General features: G+C 44.5%; 1 protein-coding gene across 3 annotated transcripts in view; it reads left to right on the top strand.

The window, feature by feature from the left end:
• The window catches only part of LOC143818311 (interleukin-1 receptor type 2-like), a 47,380-nt gene extending 25,796 nt beyond the window's left edge, over nucleotides 1-21,584 (top strand). For all 3 annotated transcript variants that reach the window (XM_077299661.1, XM_077299662.1, XM_077299663.1), the window contains 3 exons: nucleotides 3,595-3,724; nucleotides 8,430-8,581; nucleotides 19,031-21,584. In XM_077299661.1, the coding sequence (XP_077155776.1) occupies nucleotides 3,595-3,724; nucleotides 8,430-8,581; nucleotides 19,031-19,143 (395 nt within the window). In that variant the 3' untranslated portion in view covers nucleotides 19,144-21,584. The remainder of the gene's footprint in view (nucleotides 1-3,594; nucleotides 3,725-8,429; nucleotides 8,582-19,030) is intronic.
• Nucleotides 21,585-26,748: the final 5,164 nt, after the last annotated feature.

The raw sequence follows: 26,748 nt of genomic DNA, 5'->3' as shown, positions 1-26,748 counted from the left end.
TCAGACTCCGTCCAGATGATTAAAATGTCATCAATGTAGCGGTAGTACGCCAGAGGCCTGATGGGACATGAGGACAAAAAGTTGCTTTCAATCTTGGCCATGAAAAGATTTGCATACTGTGGGGCCATTTTACTTCCCATTGCTGTGCCAGTTTCCTGTAGATAGATCTTCTTGTCAAATTCAAAGAAATTGTGGGTGAGGATGAATTTTATAAGTTTCACCACATAATCCACTTCAGTCCCTGTGTTTTCCAGGAAGAATTTGCAGGCATTTAATCCATCCTGGTGTGGGATATTGGAGTACAAAGATTCCACATCCATGGTGGCCAGGATGGTTCCTTCTGGTACAGGACCATGGGCGGACATACCGCCGGTTCAGCCGGTGCGGCTGCACAGGGGCCCCGAAGGAGAGGGGGCCCAATCAGCTGTTGAAGTGTTTTGTTCCTTCATAGAGCCAGCGGCAGCATCTCCACTAAGTGGAGAGGAAGGGGGCCGGTACCGGAGTAATTTGCTGTCAGAGAGGGCCCTGCACGCTGCAGGAGACGCCATAAGGGGCCCCCTTCCTCTCCTCTTGATGCTGCTGCTGGCTCTATGAGGCAGGAGAATCACAGAATCGCTTCCCAGTTCCACATGCAGGGGCGTGGCTAGGCAGCATATACATTTTAAATAAAGTTTGTTTCGATTGCAAACTTCAGCCTCTCAGTGAGTGGCTGAGTGCACCCCCGCTGCCCTGGTCTGCACCTGACCCTGCTCCTCCTCTGGGTCCTCTGCTTGCCACAGGTCTCCTGCAGCCTCTGTGTTCCAGATCTCAGGGCCTCTTCTTCCAGAGCACAAGGTGAGGGATGGCCGGGAGTTCTCACTGCTGCTGGTTAGTATCCCCCGAGCAGCGGTGTCAGGAGGCACCATGTCCATGATGACAGCAGTGACTGACTGTGTGCTCGGTGCTTCCTGGTCGGTGCAGTGAGTGGCTGAGACACCTGATCCTGCACGATCAGATAGCAGGGAGCTGCATCACAGGCACTAATTCACTGCTTGTAATCACTGACCCCAGACACCTCCTGCCATCACTGCAGCAATAACTCCAGGCTCAGAGTGGCTCCTGTCCCCATCCTTCCTCCGATGCAGCATTTGTATTGCTTCACATAATATATACCGTATATAGAATTCTACTGTATCTGCACATACCATTAGCCTCCTCCAACAGAAGAAAAGCTTGAGGGTATGTGCACACGCTGCGGGTTTTGCTGCGGATCCGCAGCGGATTTGACGCTGCGGATCCGCATCAGCTTTCCCAAAGTTTACAGTACCATGTAAACCTATGGGGAAAAAAAACCGCTGTGCACATGCTGCGGAAAATTCCGCGCAGAAACGCAGCGGATTATTTTCCGCAGCATGTCACTTCTTTCTGCGGATTCCGCAGCGGTTTTCAACCTGCACCAATAGGAAAGTTCAGTTGAAAACCCGCAGAGGAATCCACAGAAGAAACCGCGATAAAATCCGCAGTGAAAACCGCAGTGGTTTTGCACTGTGGATTTTCCAAATCCGCTGCGGAAAAATCTGCAGCAGAATCCGCAACGTGTGCACATACCCTTATCATGCTCCATCAGTTATCATTTCAGTGTATAACTAACAAAACAGGGCAGTATGAAATAAAGACCAGGGCACTATAAATAACAATGCTGTACATAACGAGAGGGCACTGTGTAATAAGTGACGGCGTTACACATAACAAGAGAGGGGACTGTGTAATAACTGGTGGCAATATACATAATGAGAGGAGACTATGCAATATGCCGTATTTTTCGGATTATAAGACGCACTTTTTTCCCTCAAATTTGGGGGGGGAAAATGGGTGTACGTCTTATAATGTGTATATACCTTACCGGTACCTTTGCCGCTGGCTGGGATGAGGGGGTGTCCAGCGGTGCTACAGGGGTGTCCGGTGCTGCGAGGATGTCTGGCGATGCTGCCCGTTGCTGCGGCGGGTGTCTCCGGTGCTGCAGGGGGCTCTGCCGACATTTTGTGAAAGGCCAGAGCCCCCCGCAGTTCCATGGTTTCCTGTGCGGTGGACTCCAGGAAAATGGCACTGGGGGCGGCGCATGCACAGATGGAGATCACCCGCAGCAGCACCGCCGGACACCCCCTCAGCACCAGACACCTGCAGCATCGGAGACACCCGCAGCAGCACCACCGGACACCTGCTGTGGCGCACCCACTTCGGAACACCCCCTCATCCCAGCCTGCGGCCTGCAGCGTCACCCCACTCCTGCCTCCTCCAGCAGCGACCCCGGGACCCCGTTTCACCACAGCTACTACCCCCAGTAAGCAATAAGACGCATGGATTATAAGGGTATGTTTCCACGTTCAGGAAACGCTGCGTTTTTGCCGCAGCGTCAAAAACGCAGTGTCCAGATGTTACAGCATAGTGGAGGGGATTTAATGAAATCCCGTCTCCACTATGCAGAAAAAAACGCATGCGGCAGACTCGCGGAAACAGACATGCGGCGCGTTTTTTCAAAACGCAGCATGTCCTTAGGGTATGTGTCCACGTTCAGGATTGCATCAGGATTTGGTCAGGATTTTCCATCAGTATTTGTAAGCCAAAACCAGGAGTGGAACAATTAGAGGAAAAGTATAACAGAAACATATGCACCACTTTTGCATTTATCACCCACTCCTGGTTTTGGCTTACAAATACTGATGAAAAATCCTGACCAAATCCTGATGCAATCCTGAACGTGGACACATACCCTTACAGTGCAGAAAGAACGCAAGGACAGCGCAGGTGACCTGCCAGTGACCTCAGGTGCAGATTTGATCAGGATTTTACTTGCATAAAATCCTGACCAAATCCTGATACAATCCTGAATGTGGACACATACCCTAAGAAGCACCACCATTTTATTAAGAACATTTTTTTTTCCTGTTTTTCTCCTCAAAATTTGGGGTGTGTCTTATAATCCGGAGCGTCCTATAATCCGAAAAATATAGTATGTATATATCTGTACATTGGTAGCCATAAAAGGAGGGGGGCCCAAACACATTTCTTGCACAGGGGCCCCAAATCGTCTGTGTCCGCCCCTGTACAGGACCTATTGCTGATAGTTTGTTCAATAGGTCAGTTGTGTCCTGAATGAAGCTGGGTGTATCCTTTACCAGGGGATTAAGAACACCCTCTATCCATCCAGATACCTGCTCAGTAAGGGTGCCCACACATGAAATAATTGGTCTTTTTGGGCACTTTTGAAAAAAAAAATTAAAATTGTGATTTTTTTTCATAAACCTTTTCAGGCTTTCATTTTTCTTTCTAGGGGATGTTACAGTGTGTTCACTTATATAATGCTTAAATATAACCTGCAGATCAAAGTGTTATTGCATGGTAGTCTCAAAAACCGATAATAGTAGTAGTTCTACTCTGCAATTTGGATTATAAGGGTGGAATGTTCCTCTGTAGCTGCTTCTGAAAATGCTTAAGTAAATTGACAATTGAGAATTACCATTTCCTTTCTCAATTAGGGTTTTCATCTACATACTCTGACACTTATTCTACTTATTATTTTTCACTTTATCATTATTATTATTTATTTTTGCACAGGCTCAAAAATTGATCTACGTTGCTCCTCTTGGCTTGGATTTAATAGTTCCATAGAATTAATAAATATTTATTGGCTAATTAATGGAACTTTTATCCAAAATGACAGTTGTGTTCAAGAAGGTCTTTATAGGTAAGTATTTTATTATGTGCTATTGTTGTACTTTAAAGCAGGCCATACACATTAGATAGCTGTTAGCCAAACAATGATTTGGGCTGATATCCATCTCAGCCAACTCTCCGATACACAGGAGCACTAGGCTGGTCATCTCTGCAATCTCTTTGAGAAAGCCACAGGCATTCATGTTAGCTGGCGATTTATCTCTGGGAGAACAAAGGGATCGGCAGTCCGAAATTAAACGTGTGTTCAACATCTCTCTCAATGATCAGTCAGCGGGTCCTCCCATACACATTTGAGTATTGTCGGAACCCATCAATATTGGCTGGTTTGACCGACGTTAGTCTAATGTCTATGGGGGCCTTTAAGCATGATTAGCCACAAAGGCTGTTATCAGCTTTGCTGTTCTATAGGTACCTTCACACTAAGCGACTTTGCAGCGAGAACGACAACGATCCGTGACGTTGCAGCGTCCTGGATAGCGATCTCGTTGTGTTTGACACGCAGCAGCGATCTGGATCCCGCTGTGATATCGCTGGTCGGAGCTAGAAGTCCAGAACTTTATCACCCGCTGTCATCGCTGGATCGGCGTGTGTGACGCCGATCCAGCGATGTGTTCACTTGTAACCAGGGTAAACATCGGGTTACTAAGTGCAGGGCCACGCTTAGTAACCCGATATTTACCCTGGTTACCATTGTAAAAGTAAAAAAAAAAAACCAGAACATACTCACCTTCTGATGTCTGTCACATCCCCCAGCGTCCACAGGGTTACGCGCTGCTACCGAGAACTTCCTGCACTGAATGTGTCAGCGCCGGCAGTAGAGCACAGCTCTGCTTTACTGCCGGCGCTGACACATTCAGTGCAGGAAGCTCTGAGAAGCAGCGCGTAACCCTGTGGACGCCGGGGGACGTGACAGACATGAGAAGGTGAGTATGTACTGTTTTTTTTTTTTACTTTTACAATGGTAACCAGGGTAAATATTAGGTTACTAAGCGCGACCCTGCACTTAGTAACCCGATGTTTACCCTGGTTACCCGGGTGCTGCAGGGGGACTTCGGCATCGTTGAAGACAGTTTCAACGATGCCGAAGTCGTTCCCCTGATCGTTGGTCACTGGAGAGAGCTGTCTGTGTGACAGCTCCCCAGCGACCTAAACAGTGACGCTGCAGCGATCAGCTCTTTGTCTATATCGCTGCAGCGTCGCTGAGTGTGAAGGTACCTTTAGGAGAGGTCCTGATAGTAGCATATAGAATAATATGAAACATGCAAGGAAGGTCAAGCAGCCCCAATCACAACCTAAGTGGCAAAGGGTTCATAAATATGCTACTGATTTCTGAATAAGTGATACATTTTGATTATGGAGCAACTCTTTAAAGAAGCACTTATATGAACTTTTTTTCCCCTAAAATTGTGTATACAGTGCCTTGAAAAAATATTCATACCCTGTGAACTTTTCCATACTTTTTTCATGTTACACTCACAATCTGAAATGTGTTTTATTGGGATTTTATGTGATATACTAACACAAAGCAACAAGTATTTGTAAAGTGTAAAGAAAATGATACATGATTTTCTAATTATTTTAAAAATATAAATCTGACAATTATGATGTGCATTTGTATACAGCCTCCCTGAGTCAATACTTTTAAGGACCACATTTCCCTGCAATTACAGCTTCTAGTCTTTTTGGGTATGTCTCTACCAGCATTGCACAGATAAATGCTGAAATTTTTGCCTATTCTTTGCAAATTTGCGCTACTTCAGTGAGGTTGGAAGGAGAACGTCTCTGAACAGCAATTTTCATGTCTTGCCACAGAGTCCCTATAGGATTTAGGTCTGGACTGTCACTGGGCCATTCACAAACATGAATATGCTTTAATCTAAACCTTTCTGGTGTAGATCTGTCATGTTTTGGCATTTCACATAAAATATAAATTAAAAAAACAATCAAGTTTGTGGGTGTAACATGAAAAAATGTGGAAAAGTTCACAGGATACCTTTTCAAGGCAGTGTAGGTTTATGCAGTGTAGAGTCAGTATATTAATATATTTGTAAGGGGTGACAGAGACTGGTATATGCCCTCACAATTTAATCAAGTCCCGGTTGAAGCTAGTACTAAATGATTTATGTTGTTGTAGTTAAATGCCGTATCTGGTGCTGTTATGTACATATATTTATACTGTATATTGTCTTTATGTATATGCTGAAGATGGTTACTTAGGGAAAGCAGTACCTTAATTAGGACACTAGATGGGGCACAGTAGTATTAGGTAATAGAAGCTAAGTATAGTAACTAGTTAACGTAGTAGGGGCCAGCTGTGGTTAAGACAGGTGCATTTCCTGAAGTGAGTCAGAAAAGCCAGGGAGCTGAAACAGCTCAGAAGGGCCAGAGAGCCCAGACATTTCTGGAGGACCTTAGGGCCAGGGTAACACAGTGGGCCCCACAACGTTTAAGACAGAGAACCCAGCCATCCAGGACTGCACAGAAGTGCAGGTGAACCAGCACAGGGTACAGCAGGGTACAGCAGTGGTGAAGTAGAAGAATCAGCTGGTCCACAGCAGTACGGGGACGTAGGTCGCTCAATATGTTGAAGTTCATTGCATGGGCTGACGCCCTCAGATCTGTTGCGAAATGGATGAGGGAATCCCCAAGCGCAGTGAGTCTGGACAGGGAGGACTCTACGTTACCGCAAGAATTGGTACGACCCAGGCACGTACTGAAGGACCAAGGGAAGAGTGCAGGGAAAGTGGAAATTGTGAGCTGTAGGAAACTCTATGCAAATGCTGTGTCTGTTAAGGATGTGCTGTGCAAAGATGGAAGTAAAGTTTTACGTTTCAAGTTGCAACTGGACAGTGTCTCTGTTTGTACGACGATGACCGGAGGGGACCTTAGGCAATGGAGAGAAGACCCTTATGGTGCAAAGAGGCAAGTGCATTGACCATGGGACATTATCTGCATGTGACAGGAGAACAGGGCGAGCAAGACCTGTTAATCTCAGCCATGACTACGGCCCTGGCTCTCTCTCACATATTCACCTATCATCATCTTCTCAGGTATCCAGTGAAGTTTTGCTCCTCTTTTGAGTTATGTAACCCAATTCAGATTGTCCAGATCACTCTATGATCTATGTGTTAGCCTGAGGTCTCTTTTACCATGTATGCCTATGGAGCCACGTTGTCTTGACCATAGGTCTACACTTTAAAATCAACTTCTGGGTCACACAGAGAGGGAAATGTTACATTTGGAGTATGTTTAGGTCCCATTCTATATTCATGTCAGTGTTTTAGCAAAATTGTGAGCGGACCCACTCTTTTGGATGAAATGTAGCCCCACACATGAATGGTCTCAGCATGCTTTACTGTTAGTACGACACAAGAATCATGGTAGCTCTTACCTTTTTGTCTCCAGACAATCATTTCCGATGTCCTCCCACACATTCTGAAGGGGGCTTCATCAGACAAAATAACTTTATCCCAGTCCTCTGCAGTTCGATTCCTGTGCATCCCAAAAAGATTTTTCTATGATGAAGGCCATTGTCAGGAATCCCCCAGATCTCAATTCCATTGAGAATCTGAAGTCAATGCTCAAAAAGTGGGTAGACAAACAAAGACACAGAAATGATGGTAAATTCCATACATACAATTCTATAATTACATACCATATTTTTCAGACTATAAGACACATTTTTTCCTCCAAAATTTGGGAGGAAAATGGGAGGTGCATCTTTTAGTCCGAAAGTAGGCTCTCCAGGGGGGTTGTGGCAGTGATTGAGCAGGGTCCCTTCCTCAGGGAGCCAGTGGTAGCAAAAGTGTGGTGATGCTACGGCCCTGTGTCAGTTGTGAGAACAACGGAGTACATCATTGGTTTCCTGGCAGCAATTTTCCTGAAGCCATGGGCCGCATCCAGCAGCCATTCTCATGAGGCTGTGTGCTTCATGGAAATGGCCACCGGAGGATGCACGTGGAGATTGAGATCTCGGCTGGGCCATTCTCCTCATGCACTTTGCTTGTCTCACAGCCGACACCTGTCAGCAGCATTGCTACACTTCTGCCACCACCGGCTCCATGAGAAAGGGACCCTGCTCAACGCAATGCACTCTGCTCTGCCTCACTGCCAACATCGCCCGCAGAATCGCACCACTGGGATACCCCCAACTCCCACCCAGGGCCTGCAGCATTGCCCCACTTCTGCCGCTGCCTTGAAGAAGGGACCATGCCTCCTGTGACCTGGCTTAACCGCCGCCGGCTCCCAGGTAAGATACCTTAAATTTGGACTATAAGACGGACCCCCATCTTATAAAAATCTTTTTTTTCCTATTTTCCACCCCAAAATTTGGGGTGTGTCTTATGGTACGATGTGTCTTATAGACTGAAAAATAAAGTAAGTCTTTAGAAATAAGAGGCAACACTGTAAATATTAAGTCTCTGTATAAATTTGATGTAATTGGCAATAAAAGTATAAAAACATTTGAAAAGCTTTTATTTGTACTTCAGTAACCATGGAAATATCTGACTAAGGCCAAGTTCACATGTTCAGCGTTTGCTACCACTTTGCAAAGAAGAGGGGAGGGAGTTGGAATGACAAAGAGAGTCAGTACATGTGGCATTGGCTGTACCAGGATAATAAGCGTATAGGCTAGAGTGAATTTAAAAAAAAAATTAACATTGCTCATTAAAAATGTTGCATACTCTTTTGTTCTTTTATATGTTGCTTTACAGGGTATCTATCAAAGAAGATCAAACGTATGTTAACATTACGCTTCACATGTATGATGTCATCCCAGAAATCTTCAACATCCCTATTACATGTATAGTAGACAGCCCATGGGGAACAGACAATTCAACACTGTATCTGAGAGCCTTAAATACAGGTCTGTATACCTTTATTAGATGTACGGTACATAGAGAATACTATAATATCTAATTGGGAAGTTGTGCCAAATGTGTAACTGTAATAATATACATATTAACAATAGTAAACTATACATATTGCTTGATATATATTCTCAAAATTACAAAGATTCTATATCTGAATCACATTTTGCAATTCCTTTCTAAAATATTACCTGCTAACAGTACAATAGCATAACTTTTCATTTTTTAGTTTTATTGTCATTAATTTCTATAGGATAGATGATAACTTTCTAATCAGTGTGGTGAGGGCCACTAGGAACTCTGGAACATAGAAATCATGGCGTCCCATAACAGAAGTTCTAATTGGGCACCCACTCAAGAAAAATAATAAACATATTTGGTGGAGTCGCAGAAGAGCATGTCTCAATATCTCACAACTTTGCAGCATTTACAAAGTAATTTTCCTCCTATTGAAGCCCCTAGATTCCCTTTCATTACTCCCATAAAGTATTATGCCGACAAAAGTGCCACTCCAAATACAATGCGATAACCCCACAGTGAATTCCTCAGCAGTACTCTCCTCATGCGCAGTATAATGTCCCTACTGTACTGTAATAAAGTGCAGGGTTGCGTATGTCACCACGGAACAGACAGACCAACTGTTAGAGGGGATTTATTAACAGAGGGGATTTATTAACAGGGGAAAAATTCTCCTCGCAGGGAGTAAACAGGGGGTGAGCAAAGGTAAAGCAAGCAGTATAACAGTCGCATGCGCAGCTCCCCTACGTCAGTGGGGTCCCCATGCGTCTCCTCAAGTATACGTAATACTTTGTCCAGGGTATCTCTCGCCTGGGGGGGTCTGAGCATAACAGAGTCCCGTGCATCCCCCTCTAGGGCCATCACAGCTATTTCCGCCTGCAGAGCCGGTGTCATAGGATGCATCCGCATCATCCCTCGGATGCGCTCCGTCCAACCCCACAACATGACATTACTCCCTGAAAATTTTGGCAGGTTAGCTAACATGGCTCCCAGGGAGATGCTAGACCTGGGGCCTCCCTCAACTGCTTGGTCTGCCCCTTCCGCGCTACCGTGTGACATCCTGCCGACTACGCCAAGTGTAATAGAGTGCAGGGTTGCGTATGTCACCACGGAACAGACAGACCAACTGTTAGAGGGGATTTATTAACAGGGGAAAAATTCTCACAGGGAGTAAACAGGGGGTGAACAAAGGTAAAGCAAGCAGTATAACAGTACACAACAAGTTAACTGAAGGTATGAAACAGTTAAGCAGAATAGAAATGGAAAAAAACCAGTGTTCTTGTAACTTATCAGTCCAGGGAAATCCTGACTGGAGGGTCCTATTTCCAATGTGGGTACAGTCACCAGCAGCACTTGAAGAGTCTGAAGTCTGTCCTGTCTTCTGACAACTGGAGACTCCGGGGTTAAACTTTTGCAGTCTGTTCTTCTCAAAGTGAAACTGGAACCAGGAAATAGCACAGTCTCCGTCACTGCTGCAGGAGTCTCTGTGCACCAGGCTGACAGTCTCTCTGTAGTAACATGTCACACACACACACACTGGGCAGTTACTTATCACCCTCAGGGATCTTTGCTTGTCACTGCGGTCACCAGGGCTGCACCTGAGTCACTGTCTCTGATTCAGGAGGCTTCCGAGTCTACACCCTCACATCCAGCCTTCACTCTGGTGGGTATCTCAGCCTCAGTGCCCTCACGGGGAGCACTAGCTTTAGGGGAGCACGGCGCTGCAGCCTGCCCTCTCTTTGGCGCGCTGCCTTCTCTCTGCTCTCTCGCTCTTTTCTGACCACACCTCTCTCTTCCCAGCAGTCACCTGGTCCCCTCTGTCCAAAGCAGAAAGTCTTCCCCCCAACAACCCAGCTGTCTGACTATGCGGTTCCAGGCAAGGAGCAGGGAAAGCAACCTTCTTACAGTACCCTCACCCACCTCGTGGCAAAGTATGGTGATCTCAATAAAGTTTGATGCCCTAACAGTGATCCTCAGACATTTATCTTGCAGTATTATGGGTCGTCATACAGTATAATGACCCCCAAACCCCTCCACATAGTATGATGGACCTCAAAAGCCATTCAAACAGTATAAGGCCCCCCACACAGCGCTCAACACAATATGATGGACCCCACAAAAACCTCCACACTATATAATTGCTCACATACAGTATAATGGTCCCCATATAGCCTTGAAAACAATATAATAGTCTCCCACATAGCCCTGCAAACAGTTTAATGGCCCCACATAGACCTGCAAACAGTATAATATCCCCTACATAGCCCTGAAAACAGTATAATGGCTCCCACATAGCCTTCCAAACAGGAAAATATGGGCCACATAGCACTACATAGTGTATAACGGCTCCCATATAGTCCTGTATATAGTATAATGGCCCCGCATAGCCTTCCAAATAGTATAATTGACATCATAGCACCCCAAATAGTATAATGGACCACATTTAGTCCTCCATACAGTCTAATTGGTCCAACATAGTCCTCTATACAGTATCACTGGCCCCAAATAGTCCTCCATACAGTATATTGGGTCCCATATAGTCCTCTATACAGTATAATGGGCCCCACATTGCCTTCCATACAGTATAATAAGCCCCACATTATCCTTCATATAATATAATGGGCCCTACATAGTCATCTATACAGTATATTGGGCCCCATATTGCCTTCCATACAGTATAAATGGCTCTGCATAGTACTCCATATAGACTAATGAGCCCCACATTGACTTCCAAACATTATAATGGGCCCCACATAGTCCACTATACAGTATAATGGGAACCATATAGTCCTCCATAAAGTATAATGGGACCCACAAAGAGATCCATATAGTATAATCGCTCCCCATACCTCATAGTTCTCCATGCATTTTAATGGTCCCCAAATTGCCTTCCAGAAAGTATAATGGGTCCCACATAGTCCTCCATATGGTATAATGGGCCCCTCATAGTCCTCCATAAAGTATAAAGGGCCCCCTCATTGCCTTTCATACAGTATAATGGGCCCCAAATTGCCTTCCATACAGTATAATGGGCCCCACATAGTCCTCCTTACAGTACAATGACCCCAGCATTGCCTTCCATACAATATAACGGGCCCCACAAAGTGCTCCATATAGTATAATCGCTCCCCATACCTCATTGTTCTACATACATTTTAGTGGTCCCCAAATTGCCTTCCAGAAAGTATAATAGGCCCCACATATTCCTCCATATGGTATAATGGGTCCCTCATAGTGCTCCATACAGTATAAAGGGCCCCCTCATTGCCTTTCACACAGTATAATGGGCCCCAAATTGCCTTCCACACAGTATAATGGGCCCCATATTGTCCTCCATATAGTACAATGACCCCAGCATTGCCTTCCATACAGTATAATGGGCCACACATAGTCCTCCATACAGTATAATTGGCTCCACATAGTCCTCCATATAGTTTAATATGCCTCACATAGTCCTACATACAGTAAAATAGGCCCCACATAGTCCTCCAGGTAGCATTATGGCTCTCCAATATAATGGGTCCCACATTGTCTTCCATACTGTATAATGGACCCCACATAGTGCTCCCTATAGTGTAATGGGCCCCACTTTGCCTTCCGTACTGCATAATGGGCCCCACATAGTGCTCCATACAAGGCAATGAATTGTCCTCCATACAGTATAATGGGCCCCATACTGCCTTCCATATGGTATAATGGGCCCCACATAATTCTTCATACAGTATAATGGGCCACACATAGTCCTCCAAACAGTATAATGGGCCCCACATTGCTCTCCATACAATATAATGGGCCCCACATTACTTTCCATAAAGTATAATATCCCTCACACAGTCCACCATAAGGTATAATGGGATACACAGTCCTCCTTACAGTAAAATTGGCCCAACATTACCATCCATGCAGTATAATGGGCCCCACATGGTCCTCCATATAGTATAATGGGCCTCATATAGTACTCCATACAGTATAATGGACCCCACACAGTCCTCCGTATAGTTTAATGGTCTACACATAGTCCTCCTTACTGTAAAATATGCTCCACATTGCCCTTCATATAGTATAATTGGCCTCACATTGCCTTACATACAGTAAAGGACACCAAATAGTCCTCCATATACAGTTCCTTGTGAAAGTATTTGGCCCCCTGGAACGTTTCCCAGATATCATGCTTCAAACATAAAGATACCAAATGTACATTTTTGGTGAAGAATCAGCAACAAGTGGAACACAATTATGAAGTTGAACGAAATTTATTGGTTATTTTTTTTATATTTTTGTGGAAATTCAAAAACTGAAAAGTGGGGCGTGCAATATTATTTGGCCCCTTTACTTTCAGTGCAGCAAACTCACTCCAGAAGTTTATTGTGGATCTCTGAATGATCCAATGTTGTCCTAAATGCCTAATGATGATAAATATAATCCACCTGTGTGTAATCAAGTCTCCGTATAAATGCACCTGCTCTGTGATAGTCTCAGGGTTCTGTTTGAAGCACAGAGAGCATCATGAAGACCAAGGAACACAACAGGTAGGTCCGTGATACTGTTTTGGAGAAGTTTAAAGCCGGATTTGGATACAAAATGACTTCCAAAACTTTAAACATCCCAAGGTGTGCTGTGCAAGCGATCATATTGAAATGGAAGTCGTATCATACCACTGCAAATCTACCAAGACCCGACCGTCCCTCTAAACTTTCATCTCAAACAAGGAGAAGACTGATCAGAGATTCAGCCAAGAGGCCCATGATCACTCTGGATGAACTGCAGAGATCTACAGCTGAGGTGGGACAGTCTGTCCATAGAACAACAATCAGACATACACTGCACAAATCTGGCTTTTATGGAAGAGTGGCAAGAAGAAAGCCATTTCTCAAAGATATCCATAAAAAGTGTCGTTTAAAGTTTGCAACAAGCCAACTGGGAGACACACCAAACATGTGGAAGACGGTGCTCTGGTCAGATGAAAACAAATTTTTTGGCAACAATGCCAAATGATATGTTTGGCGTAAAGGGCAGCACGGTGGCACAGTGGTTAGTTAGCACAGCAGCCTTGCAGCGCTGGAGTCCTGGGTTCTAATCCCACCTTGGACAACATCTGCAAAGAGTTTGTATGTTCTCTCTGTGTTTGCGTGGGTTTCCTCCGGGCACTCCAGTTTCCTCCCACATTCCAAAAGACATACTGATAGGGAATTTAGATTGTGAGCCCCATCGGGGACAGCGATGTTAATGTGTGCAAACTGTAAGAAAAATATTTAGAATTGAGAGTCCTCAGTGGTTGATACCTTTTAATGGCTAACTGAAAAGATGGTAACAAATTGCAAGCTTTCGAGACTACATACATCTCTTCATCAGGCAAAGACTAAAACAAATTCTGAAGAATCACATATTTATGCACAACATAGTATAGAAAAAAAAAAAAAAAGGGAGAGGGGAAAAAAACCATGGATTAGCCAGGTGACATAAAGCAGAATTACCATGGGTGATAAACAGTTACGTCCATAAATATTGGGCCAATTCTTAGATAAGGACTGTAAAGCGCTGTGTAATATGTTGGCGCTATATAAAAATAAAGATTATTATTATTAAAGGCAACACAGCTCATCACCCTGAACACACCATCGCCACTGTCAAACATGGTGGTGGCAGCATCATAGTTTGGGCCTGCTTTTCTTCAGCAGGGACAGGGAAGATGGTTAAAATTGATGGGAAGATGGATGGAGCCAAATACAGGACCATTCTTGAAGAAAATCTGTTGGAGTCTGTAAAAGACCCGAGACTGGGATGGACATTTGTCTTCCAACAAGACAATGATCCCAAGCATAAAGCAAACTCTACAATGGAATGGTTCACAAATAAACATATCCAGGTGTTAGAATGGCCAAGTCAAAGTCCAGACCTCAATCCAATCGAGAATCTGTGGAAAGAGCTGAAAACTGCTGTTCACAAATGATCTCCATCAAACCTCACTGAGCTCGAGCTGTTTGCCAAGGAAGAATGGGCAAGAATTTCAGTCTCTCGATGTGCAAAACTGATAGAGACATACCCCTAGTGACTTCCAGCTGTAATCGCAGCAAAAGGTGGCGCAACAAAGTATTAAGTTAAAGGGGCGGAATAATATGGCATGCCCCACTTTTCAGTTTTTGAATTTATGCAAAAATTTTAAATAAGCAATAAAATTCGTTCAACTTCACAATTGTGTTCCACTTGTTGTTGATTCTTCACCAAAAATTTACATTTGGTATCTTTATGTTTGAAGCATGATATGTGGGAAAAGGTTGAAAAGTTCCAGGAGACCAAATACTTTCGCAAAGCACTGTAGTATAATGGGCCTCAAATAGTATTCCATACAGTAAAATGGGCCCCATATAGTCCGCTATATAGTATAATGGACCCCACAAAGTCCTCCATATAGTATAATAGCTCCACATAGTCCTCCATACAGTATAATAGACCCCACATTACCATCCATACAGTATAATGGCTCCAAAATTGCCTTCCCTACAGTATAACGGGCCTCACTTAGTCCTCCATATAGTATAATAGCTCCACATAGTCCTCCATACAGTATAATTTACTCCACATTGCTTTTTATACAGTATAATAGACCCCACATTAATATCCATACAATATAATGGCTCCCAAATTGCCTTCCCTACAGTATAACGGATCTCACATAGTTCTCCATACAGTACAATGGGATCCACATTACCTTCCATACCGTATCATGGACCCCACATAGTATTGCATAATGTATATAGGGCCCCACATAGTCCTCCATACAGTAAAATGGTCCCCGCATTGCATTCCATACAGTATAATGGACCCCACACAGTCCTCCATATAGTTTAATGTGCCACACATAGTCCTCCTTACTGTAAAATATGCCCCACATTGCCCTCTATACAGTATAATGGGCCTCACATTGCCTTACATACAGTATAAGGCCAAATAGTATTCCATACAGTAAAAGGGCCCCACAAAGTCCGCTATATCGTATAATGGGCCCCATAAAGTCCTCCATATAGTATAATAGCTCCACATAGTCCTCCATACAGTATAATGGACTCCGCGTTGCCTTTTATACAGTATAATAGACCCCACATAGTTTTCCATAATGTTCATAGGGCCACACATACTCCTGCATACAGTAAAATGAACCTCACATTGCCTTCCATACAGTATATTGGACCCCACATAGTCCTCCATACAGTAGAAAAACCCCAACATTGCCTTTCGTACAGTATAATGGGCCACACACAGTCCTCCATACAGTAAAATGGGCCTCACATATTCCTCCATGTAGTATAATGGCTCTCCATAGTCCTCCTTACAGTATAATGGGTTCCACATTACCTTCTATAAAGTAGGTCTCCACATTGCCTTCCATATAGTATAATGGGCCCCACATAGCCCTCCATACAGTGCAATGGGCCCCAAATAGTCCTCCATACAGTATAATGGGCCCCATACTGCTTTCCATACAGTATAATAATAATCTTTCTTTTTATATAGCGCTAACATATTCCTCAGCGCTTTACAGTTTTGCACACATTATGGACCCCACATAGGCCTCCATACAGTATAATGGGCCACACATTGCCTTCCTACAGTATAATGTGCTCCATAATGCCTTCCATGCAGTATAATGGGCCTCATATAGTCCTCCACTCAGTATAATGTACCACGCAAAGTCCTCCATACAGTAAAATAGGCACCAACAATGCCTTCTATATAACATAATGCACTCCAAACAGTATAATTGGCCCTACTTAATCCACTATATAGTATAATGGGCCCCACATAGTACTCCAACAGTATAATGGGCCCCAAATAATCCTTCATACAGTATAATGGAATGCACATTGCCTTCCATACACTATAATGGGGTCCATATTGCCTTTAGTACAGCATAATGGGACTCACATAGTTCCCAATGCAGTATAATGGGCCCCATTTTGCCTTTCATACAGTATAATGGGTCCCAGATTGCATTTGATACTATATAATGGCCCCGCATTGCCTTCCATACAGCATCATGGCCCTCACATAGTCCTCCATATCGTATAATGGGTTGAACATTACCTTTCATATAATATAATGGGCTCCATAATGCTTTCCATATAATATAATGCACTACCATAGCAATTCAGACAGTATAACGGTTACCACATAGTCCTCCATACAGTATAGTGGGACACACAGAATCCTCCATACAATATAATGAGCCCTTATACTTTTATAGCACCATTATTTTCACATAGCTTTACAGATATCATCTTCCCCACTGTCATATCTGGAAGTAGAGATGCTGTCACATCCCCATGGAAGGATCTGTGGTTATATAATGTATTGTACTGTTTTGTCTAGTTGGTAACTTGCATTGCTGGGTTGAAATGCTGATGTAGTCATTTTCTGCCCAGCAACAGTTAGTAGCAGACAGGGTTAATAGTTAGGACTAGCTCAGATGGAGAAGTTATATTGGCTCTAGCTGAGGCAGATTTCATTTTATGACTCAGGTAGGGCCTATAGTTTAGCAGTGAAAGGTCTAATAACCTGCAGACTTTCATGTCAACGGGTTGTTGTGTGCGAAGAACGATGTCCACTACACATCAGATAGTAGGTTTTAAGGACTAAAGGAAACTTAAAGAAATATTGCAATTTGGAGTCCAGGCCAGAGAAGCCTTGGTAAAGAAAAAGAACAGAGCTCGAGTGAACAGCAGGATGAGGTTCTTGAGTCAGGTCAGGAAGACCATATAAATACAGTACTCAAGGCAAAGAATACATAAGTATTTCAGTCACAATGAAATAATTAGTATTAGATAAAAAAAATAAAAAAATATATATATATATATATTAAATATATGTACTCTGAGATGGACATAATAATGGACAACTCGGAAGGAATACAGAGACAAAGAGAACAAAAAAACGAACTAATGCCCAAATAATCCATATAATTAATTTATTTGTGGAAAAAATACACCAATTGGTAGGGGGAAAAGAAACCAAAAGAAAGGCACGACACCACGGAGACAGAGCAATATTATAAACACAGTCCTGGAATGTTGGAGTAATGGCGTAATACAGATAAATGGATAGATAAATAAATATATATTTGTCATCAACCACAGAGCTGAAAATATATATACACACTTAACTGGGTATGATAGAAACAATACAGTCTATATAAGGATATACACCTGCCACTGGCCTAAAATAATTTTTGGCTAAGGTGCATATAATGACTGCAAATGCAGTGAATGACGTGTATATATATATATAAATATATCCAGCATAAAGTGCAAAAAGTGCAACCAAAGAGCAGATATATGGTGAAAAAAAAATTATATATATATATATAGCCGGATATACGCCGGTACATGCAGGTACTTGCTCAGATGGTAACAGGCACTATAACAAATGTACCACTTAGTAAATTGTACGTATTAAGAATGATGAATATAATAAATATAATGAAGATAATGAAGGTGCCTGGAGCAGAGGTTACCTGGAATGCTGCCGTCTTCTGGATGTGCCAGTCCCCGACGCGCGTTTCGCCGTCAGCCTTCTTCAGGGGCCCCCTAACGAAGGCTGACGCCGAAACGCACGTCCATTTATCTGTATTACGCCATTACTCCAACATTCCTGCCGCGGCTCCTGCGCAGGTGTACTTTGTCTGCCCTGTTGAAGGCAGAGCAAAGTACTACAGAGCGCAGGTGCCGGGAAAGGTCAGAGAGGCCCGGCGCCTGCACACTGCAGTACTTTGCTCTGCCCTCAACAGAGCAGACAAAGTATGCCTGCGCAGGAGCCGCGGCAGGAAGACAAGAAGAGGACGTCATCTTAGGAAGATGGGAGGCGCCGGATCTGGACCGCGACTCCCATCGCACCCGAACAGGACTGGGATAGCCCCTGGGTGAGTATAATCTAACCTGTTTTTCTCATCTTTCAGGATACATCGGGGGGCTTATCTACAGCATTACAGAATGCTGTAGATAAGCGCCTGATGCCGGAGGCCTTAGTTTATAGGCCAATTTTAGGTGACAGATTCCCTTTAATATTCTAACAAAATTTAATATTCTCTCCTTTGTTGTTCAAACTAAGAATGGTTATCTGGTATGGAGTGTGACACATGATTAGACTCTTCAGGAGAGAGTCTAAAGAAAATCGAGTTCTTTGCAATTTCTGAGTATAGGAAATCATAACAAAAGATTTAAATGGTCTCCCATCTAACCGGTTCAGTATCTGAGTCTGCGTTAACTTCCTAAAACATTTCTGCTTTCTTATGCATGATCTTGTACCTTACCTCCATCTGATCTTACCAGCCTGCATTTACAGTTTTGCTTACATGCTGCAGAAATACATAAATTCTGCCTCATAGATTATGTACGTCATTTAATGTTTTTTTTATTCTGTTGTTTTTATTTTAGGATCTTCCAAATGGGTGATTATCCTTCCCCTGTGTCTTGTTATTTTGGGTTTACTGGTGGCATCTGCATATAAACATTTAATTGACAAAAAAGCATTCACTTTCATAGACTAATTAATAATTATTAAAGAAGGTTAAGAAGGTGTTCAAACTTCCAGGACTCCCACTGTTGTCAAGAACGAAGGTCAAAGTATGCACTGCACTGTCAATTTCCACAGAGAGGAATGGAAGTGTGTAAAACAACTGAATGCATTTTAAACAGGTCTTTCTCCAGCTACATTCTCCCATAATGTGTCATGAATGATCCTGGTCCTTCCCTGGAACTATGTTCTTTCTCTTTTTTTCGTGTGTGCCTTATGTCAATTATTATGATGGGAGATTAATAGCAAAGATCTGTGAAGCTCATAAAGATGAGTTGGCTGGACCACATTGAACATTTTTTCTGGAGGACTGCTAGTTGATTGACATTGGAAGATACTGATAAACACTTCAATTATACCTGAATTACACAACCTAAAAGGATTTCTGACATTATAACCCACTGATTGTCATAGAGAAAAATTAAAATCCATAAAACATCTGCAGATAGGGGACATATTACCCTCACATTGAACATATGGCATTAATTATAGCTGAGCAAGTGAGAAAGAACTAACCATTCAACCTCCATTGAAGTTTAGACCATGTAATTAAAACAGGAAGATCTTCTCTGGGAACCAGACACCAAAATTGGGATTCATTTATTCAGAGGTGGAGAAGCACAGGCTGTTCAAAAGATTTCTCTGAGACACTTTGGAGTCAGTGATCAGTGATGAAAACTGGGGTTTGCATTGATCTGATATTTATAGTAGATATATTTTTGGCATCATAGCAAGGAAAAAATGTAACACATTCACTCATATCATCATAAGACCATTCTAACCCCTCCAACTTAATATTGGTCCGATTCATGATGCAATCCATGCCATGTTTCATCTTTACAGAATGGTAAAATCACAGCAGAAAACATAACAATATCTACCACCTGGGACATCCAGGGATGAAAATATCCTGTAAGTTAGGGAGCTCATAAAATTCTAAAACACTTAGCATATCCCGTCACCAGCTCCCATATGAGCTCACCAAGGGGAGGTATGTGGGCGTAACCTTCATCTAATAAAAAGCATAATTTTGGGTTTGTGTATTTTGTCAGTCCTGGATAGTGATGAGTGAACATTAAAATGCTAGGGTACTCGTTACTCAAGTTGAGCAAATCCTAATGCTCGGGTGCTCAGCCAGAGTGACGGGTATAAAGGAAGCCAATGGGAAACTCAACCATTTTTATGGCGCCCCCCCGGAGGTCTGGAGGGGGGTTTAGAAATTGCTGAATCAATGCTGAAATGGCATGGGAACAGCATGGTCAAGACCCCTGAAAGAATCTCTGAATCCCAGGTCTCTGTTGGAAACAATGCTGTCAGAATATTACACCACTTTTAAGGACTGACAATAAAACATACAAAACCAAAGTTAAAATGGATTTTACTGGAAAAAATGTTAAGAAACATTCTTTCCAGGATAAGGAATTGTATGCAAGGCAAAATAAATAAGAGAAAACAAATTGCTTAATCACACCTAGGGCTATGTTTTCATCTAGCGTTTTTGCTGCGTTTTTGCATGTTTGCCTTGCTTTTAATGCTGAAAAAACATTCACCATGACATGTAATTTTGGGGAACAGTTGCTTGCCTTGTGTCTCTAGCAACTGCACTGCCTCTTCCTACCTTCCCGGTGTGCTGCTGTTCTCACTCGGCATGTCACCTTCCCAGGTTGGGTCAGTGACTTAATCGTCCACCACCTCATCTTCGAATTTCGCACCCTGGTCCTCTTCCAGACTTGCTGACATAACAGCATCACTTGCTGACAATTGTGTCTCATCATCATCCACCTCTTGCAACAGTAATTGCATTTTCCCACCATCGTCCTCTTGTGAGCGTGGCATCTCAAATATTTGGACATCGCAAATCCCTGCATGTTTCTTGGCTGTCTAAAAAGCACCAAAGTGGGGCGGGGACTTGAGCATTCAAATAATGAGTAATGAGCATTACAAGCACACTGATGCTTGAGAGAGTAACGAGTAGTGATGAGCACACTCACTCTTCACTAGTCCAGGAAGCTACCGCTTGCTCTGGGTTCTATCTATTTTCCTAAGGAGTACCTCCTTCCGCTAACCTCTGAGCCATTTCAATGACATCAGGTTTAGTAATTTTCTTTTGCTATCACATTTATTATATGTAATTGTATATACCAGAGATCTCAAACTGCATTCCTCGTGGGCTGCAAACAGGTCATGTTTTCAGGATTTCCTTGTATTGCACAGGTGATAATTTAATCACCTGTAGAGAATGATTCCAGCACCTTGAGCAATGCTAAGGAAATCTTGAAAACACGCATGGTTTGAGGCCCTTGAGGAATGCAGTTTGAGACCCCTGGTATATACTATATTGTTTTGTTGCCATTTTGTATAATCTCTGTATATTTTTTAAAAACACTGCCTATCTTTCTGGATTAAATATATGCAATTTAATAGCTCTGTTCCTCTTGCTCTGTGAACCGCATCCCTGAAGCCATATGCTACCTTGCAAAAGGTGTCCAATTAACCTGTATAAATGATTGCTGGTAGCAGCTAGTAGTTCATTTTGTTAGTGTGGAGTTAGCAGTGACCATACTGGGGTATACAGTATATCACAAAAGTGAAGTACACCATGACACAATGGAAAGTAGTCAGTGTATAGTTTGAATAACAGTGTAAATTTGGTGTGCCCTCTAAATAACTCAACATATAGTTATTAATGTATACTGTATTTATATATGCAGCGCCCCAGAGTCCGGGTCGTTGCAGTACTGTGGCTCCGCCGCTAAGGGGGGCTATGGTACGTCTGATGGCACTGAAGGAGTTCATCTGACCAGGTATCACAGACACCAATACATTTCACAGTCTGGCCTCCAGGGGGAGCTAAGGGTTCTATTTATTAGGCCACTCCTCACAATCTGGTAAAACTGGGGGTTAGGCAGGACGTTAGACAGAAAGCTGACTGGGTTGGAACCAGGCAACACCTTGTGGCAGAGGGTGTTGTAGGGGAAGATTCAGAGGGGTCCCTGTCAGGGGTGGGATCCTGACAGAGGCCTAGCAACCAGAGAGAACATTACGGGACCGCGCCTGCACGATATAGCGGCGGTACCCCAAGAAAGGACAAGAAGCGAGGTATATTGTGCTGAGTGAGAAACGAGATCAACGCAACAAGGAGAATACCAGTAGGAGTCGTGCTGTAAGACGAGACAACATCCTACTGAGGCGCATAACTGGTGGCCGGAACGCCGAGGAAGTATAGAGCTCCAAGCCAAACTTCAAACCTACGGCAGGACAGTCAGTTATAGGCGGGCTGTCTCACCCAATTAACCTAGGAAGACACAGGGGGGTAACAACAGGAGTGGGGCGACGCTAGAGTCCCGGAAGAACTCCGAGCCTCCCCGTCATACGGGTGCGTCTTAACCATAAGATCTGGGGGACGTGGAAGAACATCAGAATCGAGTTGTGAGGGAACACGAGGAACAGACACAACAGTTGTGAGGACTATCCCGTGGTGCTCAGCAGGGAAGGACTACAACACACAAGCGCTAGCAGGTAGGCACAGATTTCCACCTGCAAAGGGAACTCTGGATGTGCCATCGGACCGACCAGGCTTGCGTAGCCCGGCTAACCGTATTCCGGATTGAGGACCCTGAAGCCTTCAGTAAAGAGGTAAAGAGACTGCAACCTGGTGTCCTCGTTATTTACTGCACCGCACTACCACCACCATTCACACCTTTCATTGGGCGCCCCTCAGCAGGGTCACGGACCGGGTCTAGCCACCGTGACAACCCCAGAGCAGAGACTCAGAGGCCCGGTACCGGGTACCCCTCGGCCCTGCGGCAGTGGGGGCGCTGCAATTTTGGCGTCACGAACAGGATCTACTTAAGCCTGAAGAATTAGGTCATGTGTGCCTTGGAACTGTGATTTATTATACTTGGACTGTGACTTATTGCAAAGACTGTGCATTGCCACTTGCCGCCAAAAGTTCCCGCCAAAGCCGCCGCCATTACAGCGCTAAGGAGAGTGCAGGAGAAGAAGAGGGGCATGGAAGTGGGCGTAAACAAGCTGAAGAGCGCGAAAGACAATGGCCGCCCAGTCTAAATATTTCGGCCCTTTGAGGACGTGTCCGTCAGCAGCCGAGATCCGCCTCCTGATCCTCAATGGTGGGCAGAGACAAAGAAAGCGAAACCGCCCACGAAGGAGAGAGCGGGAAAAGGACCAGGAAGAAGAAGTCAGCGACATGGAGGACGCCATGGCGAGCCACCCGGAGCCGGAGCGTGGGGTAGGAGCGGAGGACTCCCCCAGCTACCCGGAGGGGCACCGCACCCAGGCCTCCACCGCTGATATTGACTTCCTGCAGGCCGGAGTGGATGAGCTCAGCGACCAACTCTGGCGGACGCAGCTGAGCACTGAGGCCGGGTGGAAGAAGACCTTCATCGGGAGCCTCACCAGACGTCTGTCGGCAGCCTCGTCTGGTCCGGAGCAGGAAAGAAGTTCCAGCGCTTCGAAGCCAGAAAGCAATGCCCTGCTGGAGAGCGAGATGCTGCAAACGGAGATGACAACGCCGCAGCGCAAGTCCCTGCAACCAGCGTTCCAGATCCCAGCGGAGACGGAGCAGATCGGCATCGGAGGGACCGCGTCTGAAGCAGGTATGAAGAACGACCCTGCCTCGCCAGCAGAGGACCTGCTGATAGACCCCATCACGGTACCCCCTCTCCCTGGGACCTATAGACTCCAGCGCATTACACCCTGGGATCGGGCCACGGGTATGGAGCACTTCTTAAAGACCCCGATCTCGCCGACCACCTTGCCGAGCGAGGTCTATGCGGAGCTACGGCCGCCAGAGCGAGAGTAAACCTCGATGCCATGGATATGTATATAGTTACCTGCTTGTTTCCCTGCTTTTTGCTGCTTTAAACCCGACTAGGGTTATTCTTAAAGGGATCCCTTCGTTTACCCGGGATCCCTATTGCTTTTATTTTTGCTTTTATTTTCCTTTTTGCTCCCTGTTCACCCATGTTATAAAGACTGCCGAATCATGGACGGTGAATGATTCAAAAACTGATTTTGTAAATAGTTTGCACCTTCTTAAAGGTGCTCTCTACTGGTTTTATACAAGGAAAGGACTCTTTGCGAAGACACTGGTCTGGGAACCAGCACCGGAGTCCTTACTGCGAACAGACTTGCAGCTTGAGAAGTTGCACTACCTCATAGAGACTTGGTTCCCTCTTAAAGGGAATGTTCACATATTGCACTTATGAACAGTGTTGCCTTAAGATGGTTAAATGGCAATAATGTCTTGAAAGAAGAAGTTAAATGTAACTGACTAGTTGATTGTAAGAAATATTGGTAATGTGCTCTGGAATGAAGTCCTGTAAAGGTGAAAGCTAGAAGAAAGATGCAGCAGACCCGTAGGGGTAGACATAGCGTCCTGCATACATGTCAGTAAGAAAGTAATGAAGGAAGATTAATGTTTTATTTAATAAAAAATGTTTAATAATGTGTTAGAAAAGGAGGACAGGAAGTGAACCCGTAGGTGTTAGTGGTGAGTCCTCTTAGGAGCCATACAGAGATGGCTCAGTGATCCTGAACTGAAAGATGGATGATATGTTCTATACTGTGTATAGTAGTAGGAAGACAGTAGGCCCGGGCGGAAAGGGGCGGTCCTGTAACAGAAAGGAAAGGCAGTAGGTCTGGAGCAGTTAGGACAGGCGGTCCTGTCAATGTAAAGAAGGAGAATGCATAAAAGTTGATTAGCCTTATAATGTTTTATAAGAAGGTCTTTAGTGGATTCAGCGAGTACGTCCTTAAAGGCAATGTTAAATTATTGTTCAAAGATTTTGCACTTAGTAGAATACCCGGTTGGGTAAGAAAAGTATTTATAGTGTGTTATTTAAAGTAATTAACCATGTTTGTAACGTTCAAGTGTCCTCACCTCCCATAAAGGGAAGCTCTGTTAAAAAGTTTACTTGTACTTGCATTTTCAAAATTGTATGTCTTTTTGCTGACATGTATTGTTGTTTTCTTCCCAGTCCAGGAGTACTGGATTTAACCGGGGGGAGTGCAGCGCCCCAGAGTCCTGGTCGTTGCAGTACTGTGGCTCCGCCGCTAAGGGGGGCTATGCTACGTCTGATGGCACTGAAGGAGTTCATCTGACCAGGTATCACAGACACCAATACATTTCACAGTCTGGCCTCCAGGGGGAGCTAAGGGTTCTATTTATTAGGCCACTCCTCACAATCTGGTAAAACTGGGGGTTAGGCAGGAAGTTAGACAGAAAGCTGACTGGGTTGGAACCAGGCAACACCTTGTGGCAGAGGGTGTTGTAGGGGAAGATTCAGAGGGGTCCCTGTCAGGGGTGGGATCCTGACAGAGGCCTAGCAACCAGAGAGAACGTTACGGGACCGCGCCTGCACGATATAGCGGCGGTACCCCAAGAAAGGACAAGAAGCGAGGTATATTGTGCTGAGTGAGAAACGAGATCAACGCAACAAGGAGAATACCAGTAGGAGTCGTGCTGTAAGACGAGGCAACATCCTACTGAGGCGCATAACCGGTGGCCGGAACGCCGAGGAAGTATAGAGCTCCAAGCCAAACTTCAAACCTATGGCAGGACAGTCAGTTATAGGTGGGCTGTCTCACCCAATTGACCTAGGAAGACACAGGGGGGTAACATCAGGAGTGGGGCGACGCTAGAGTCCCGGAAGAGCTCCGAGCCTCCCCGTCATACGGGTGCGTCTTAACCATAAGATCTGGGGGACGTGGAAGAACATCAGAATCGAGTTGTGAGGGAACACGAGAAACAGACACAACAGTTGTGAGGACTATCCCATAGTGCTCAGCAGGGAAGGACTACAACACACAAGCGCTAGCAGGTAGGCACAGATTTCCACCTGCAAAGGGAACTCTGGATGTGCCATCGGACCGACCAGGCTTGCGTAGCCCGGCTAACCGTATTCCGGATTGAGGACCCTGAAGCCTTCAGTAAAGAGGTAAAGAGACTGCAACCTGGTGTCCTCGTTATTTACTGCACCGCACTACCACCACCATTCACACCTTTCATTGGGCGCCCCTCAGCAGGGTCACGGACCGGGTCTAGCCACCGTGACAACCCCAGAGCAGAGACTCAGAGGCCCGGTACCGGGTACCCCTTGGCCCTGCGGCAGTGGGGGCGCTGCATATACAGTATGTACTTTCCATGCATTGGAATTGGATTTGTATATATCATACGCTTAATGTGAGTTCCCCAATAACCAGCCTAGTAGTGGAAGCAGCTGCAGTCTCATCCATCACTCATCAGCCAATTGCGTAATTGCTCTGACAATTGGAGGCAGCGCAGTTGCATCCCCTGACAAACTGGTGACAGTGGTGGGATCTGTGTGACCTCCCTGGTGTCATTCTTGATCATCCGAGATACCTGCAATGCAAATATAGAAGGTGAAAAAGGATTGACCAAAAGCCATAATGACTACATTGTTCTTGGCTTTCATTATATTTTAAAGGGAACCTATCATGAAAAATAAAGGTAATTGCCTAAAACCACAGTCCTAAAGTAAGCTTAGATAACTTTCCAAACATATTCTGGTAACAAAATAAAGGTTTAGATCAGGAA

The sequence above is a fragment of the Ranitomeya variabilis genome, chromosome 3 (genome assembly GCF_051348905.1).
Source record: "Ranitomeya variabilis isolate aRanVar5 chromosome 3, aRanVar5.hap1, whole genome shotgun sequence".
NCBI classification, from domain to species: Eukaryota; Metazoa; Chordata; class Amphibia; order Anura; family Dendrobatidae; genus Ranitomeya; species Ranitomeya variabilis.
This window is presented reverse-complemented; position numbering and strand designations above follow the sequence as displayed.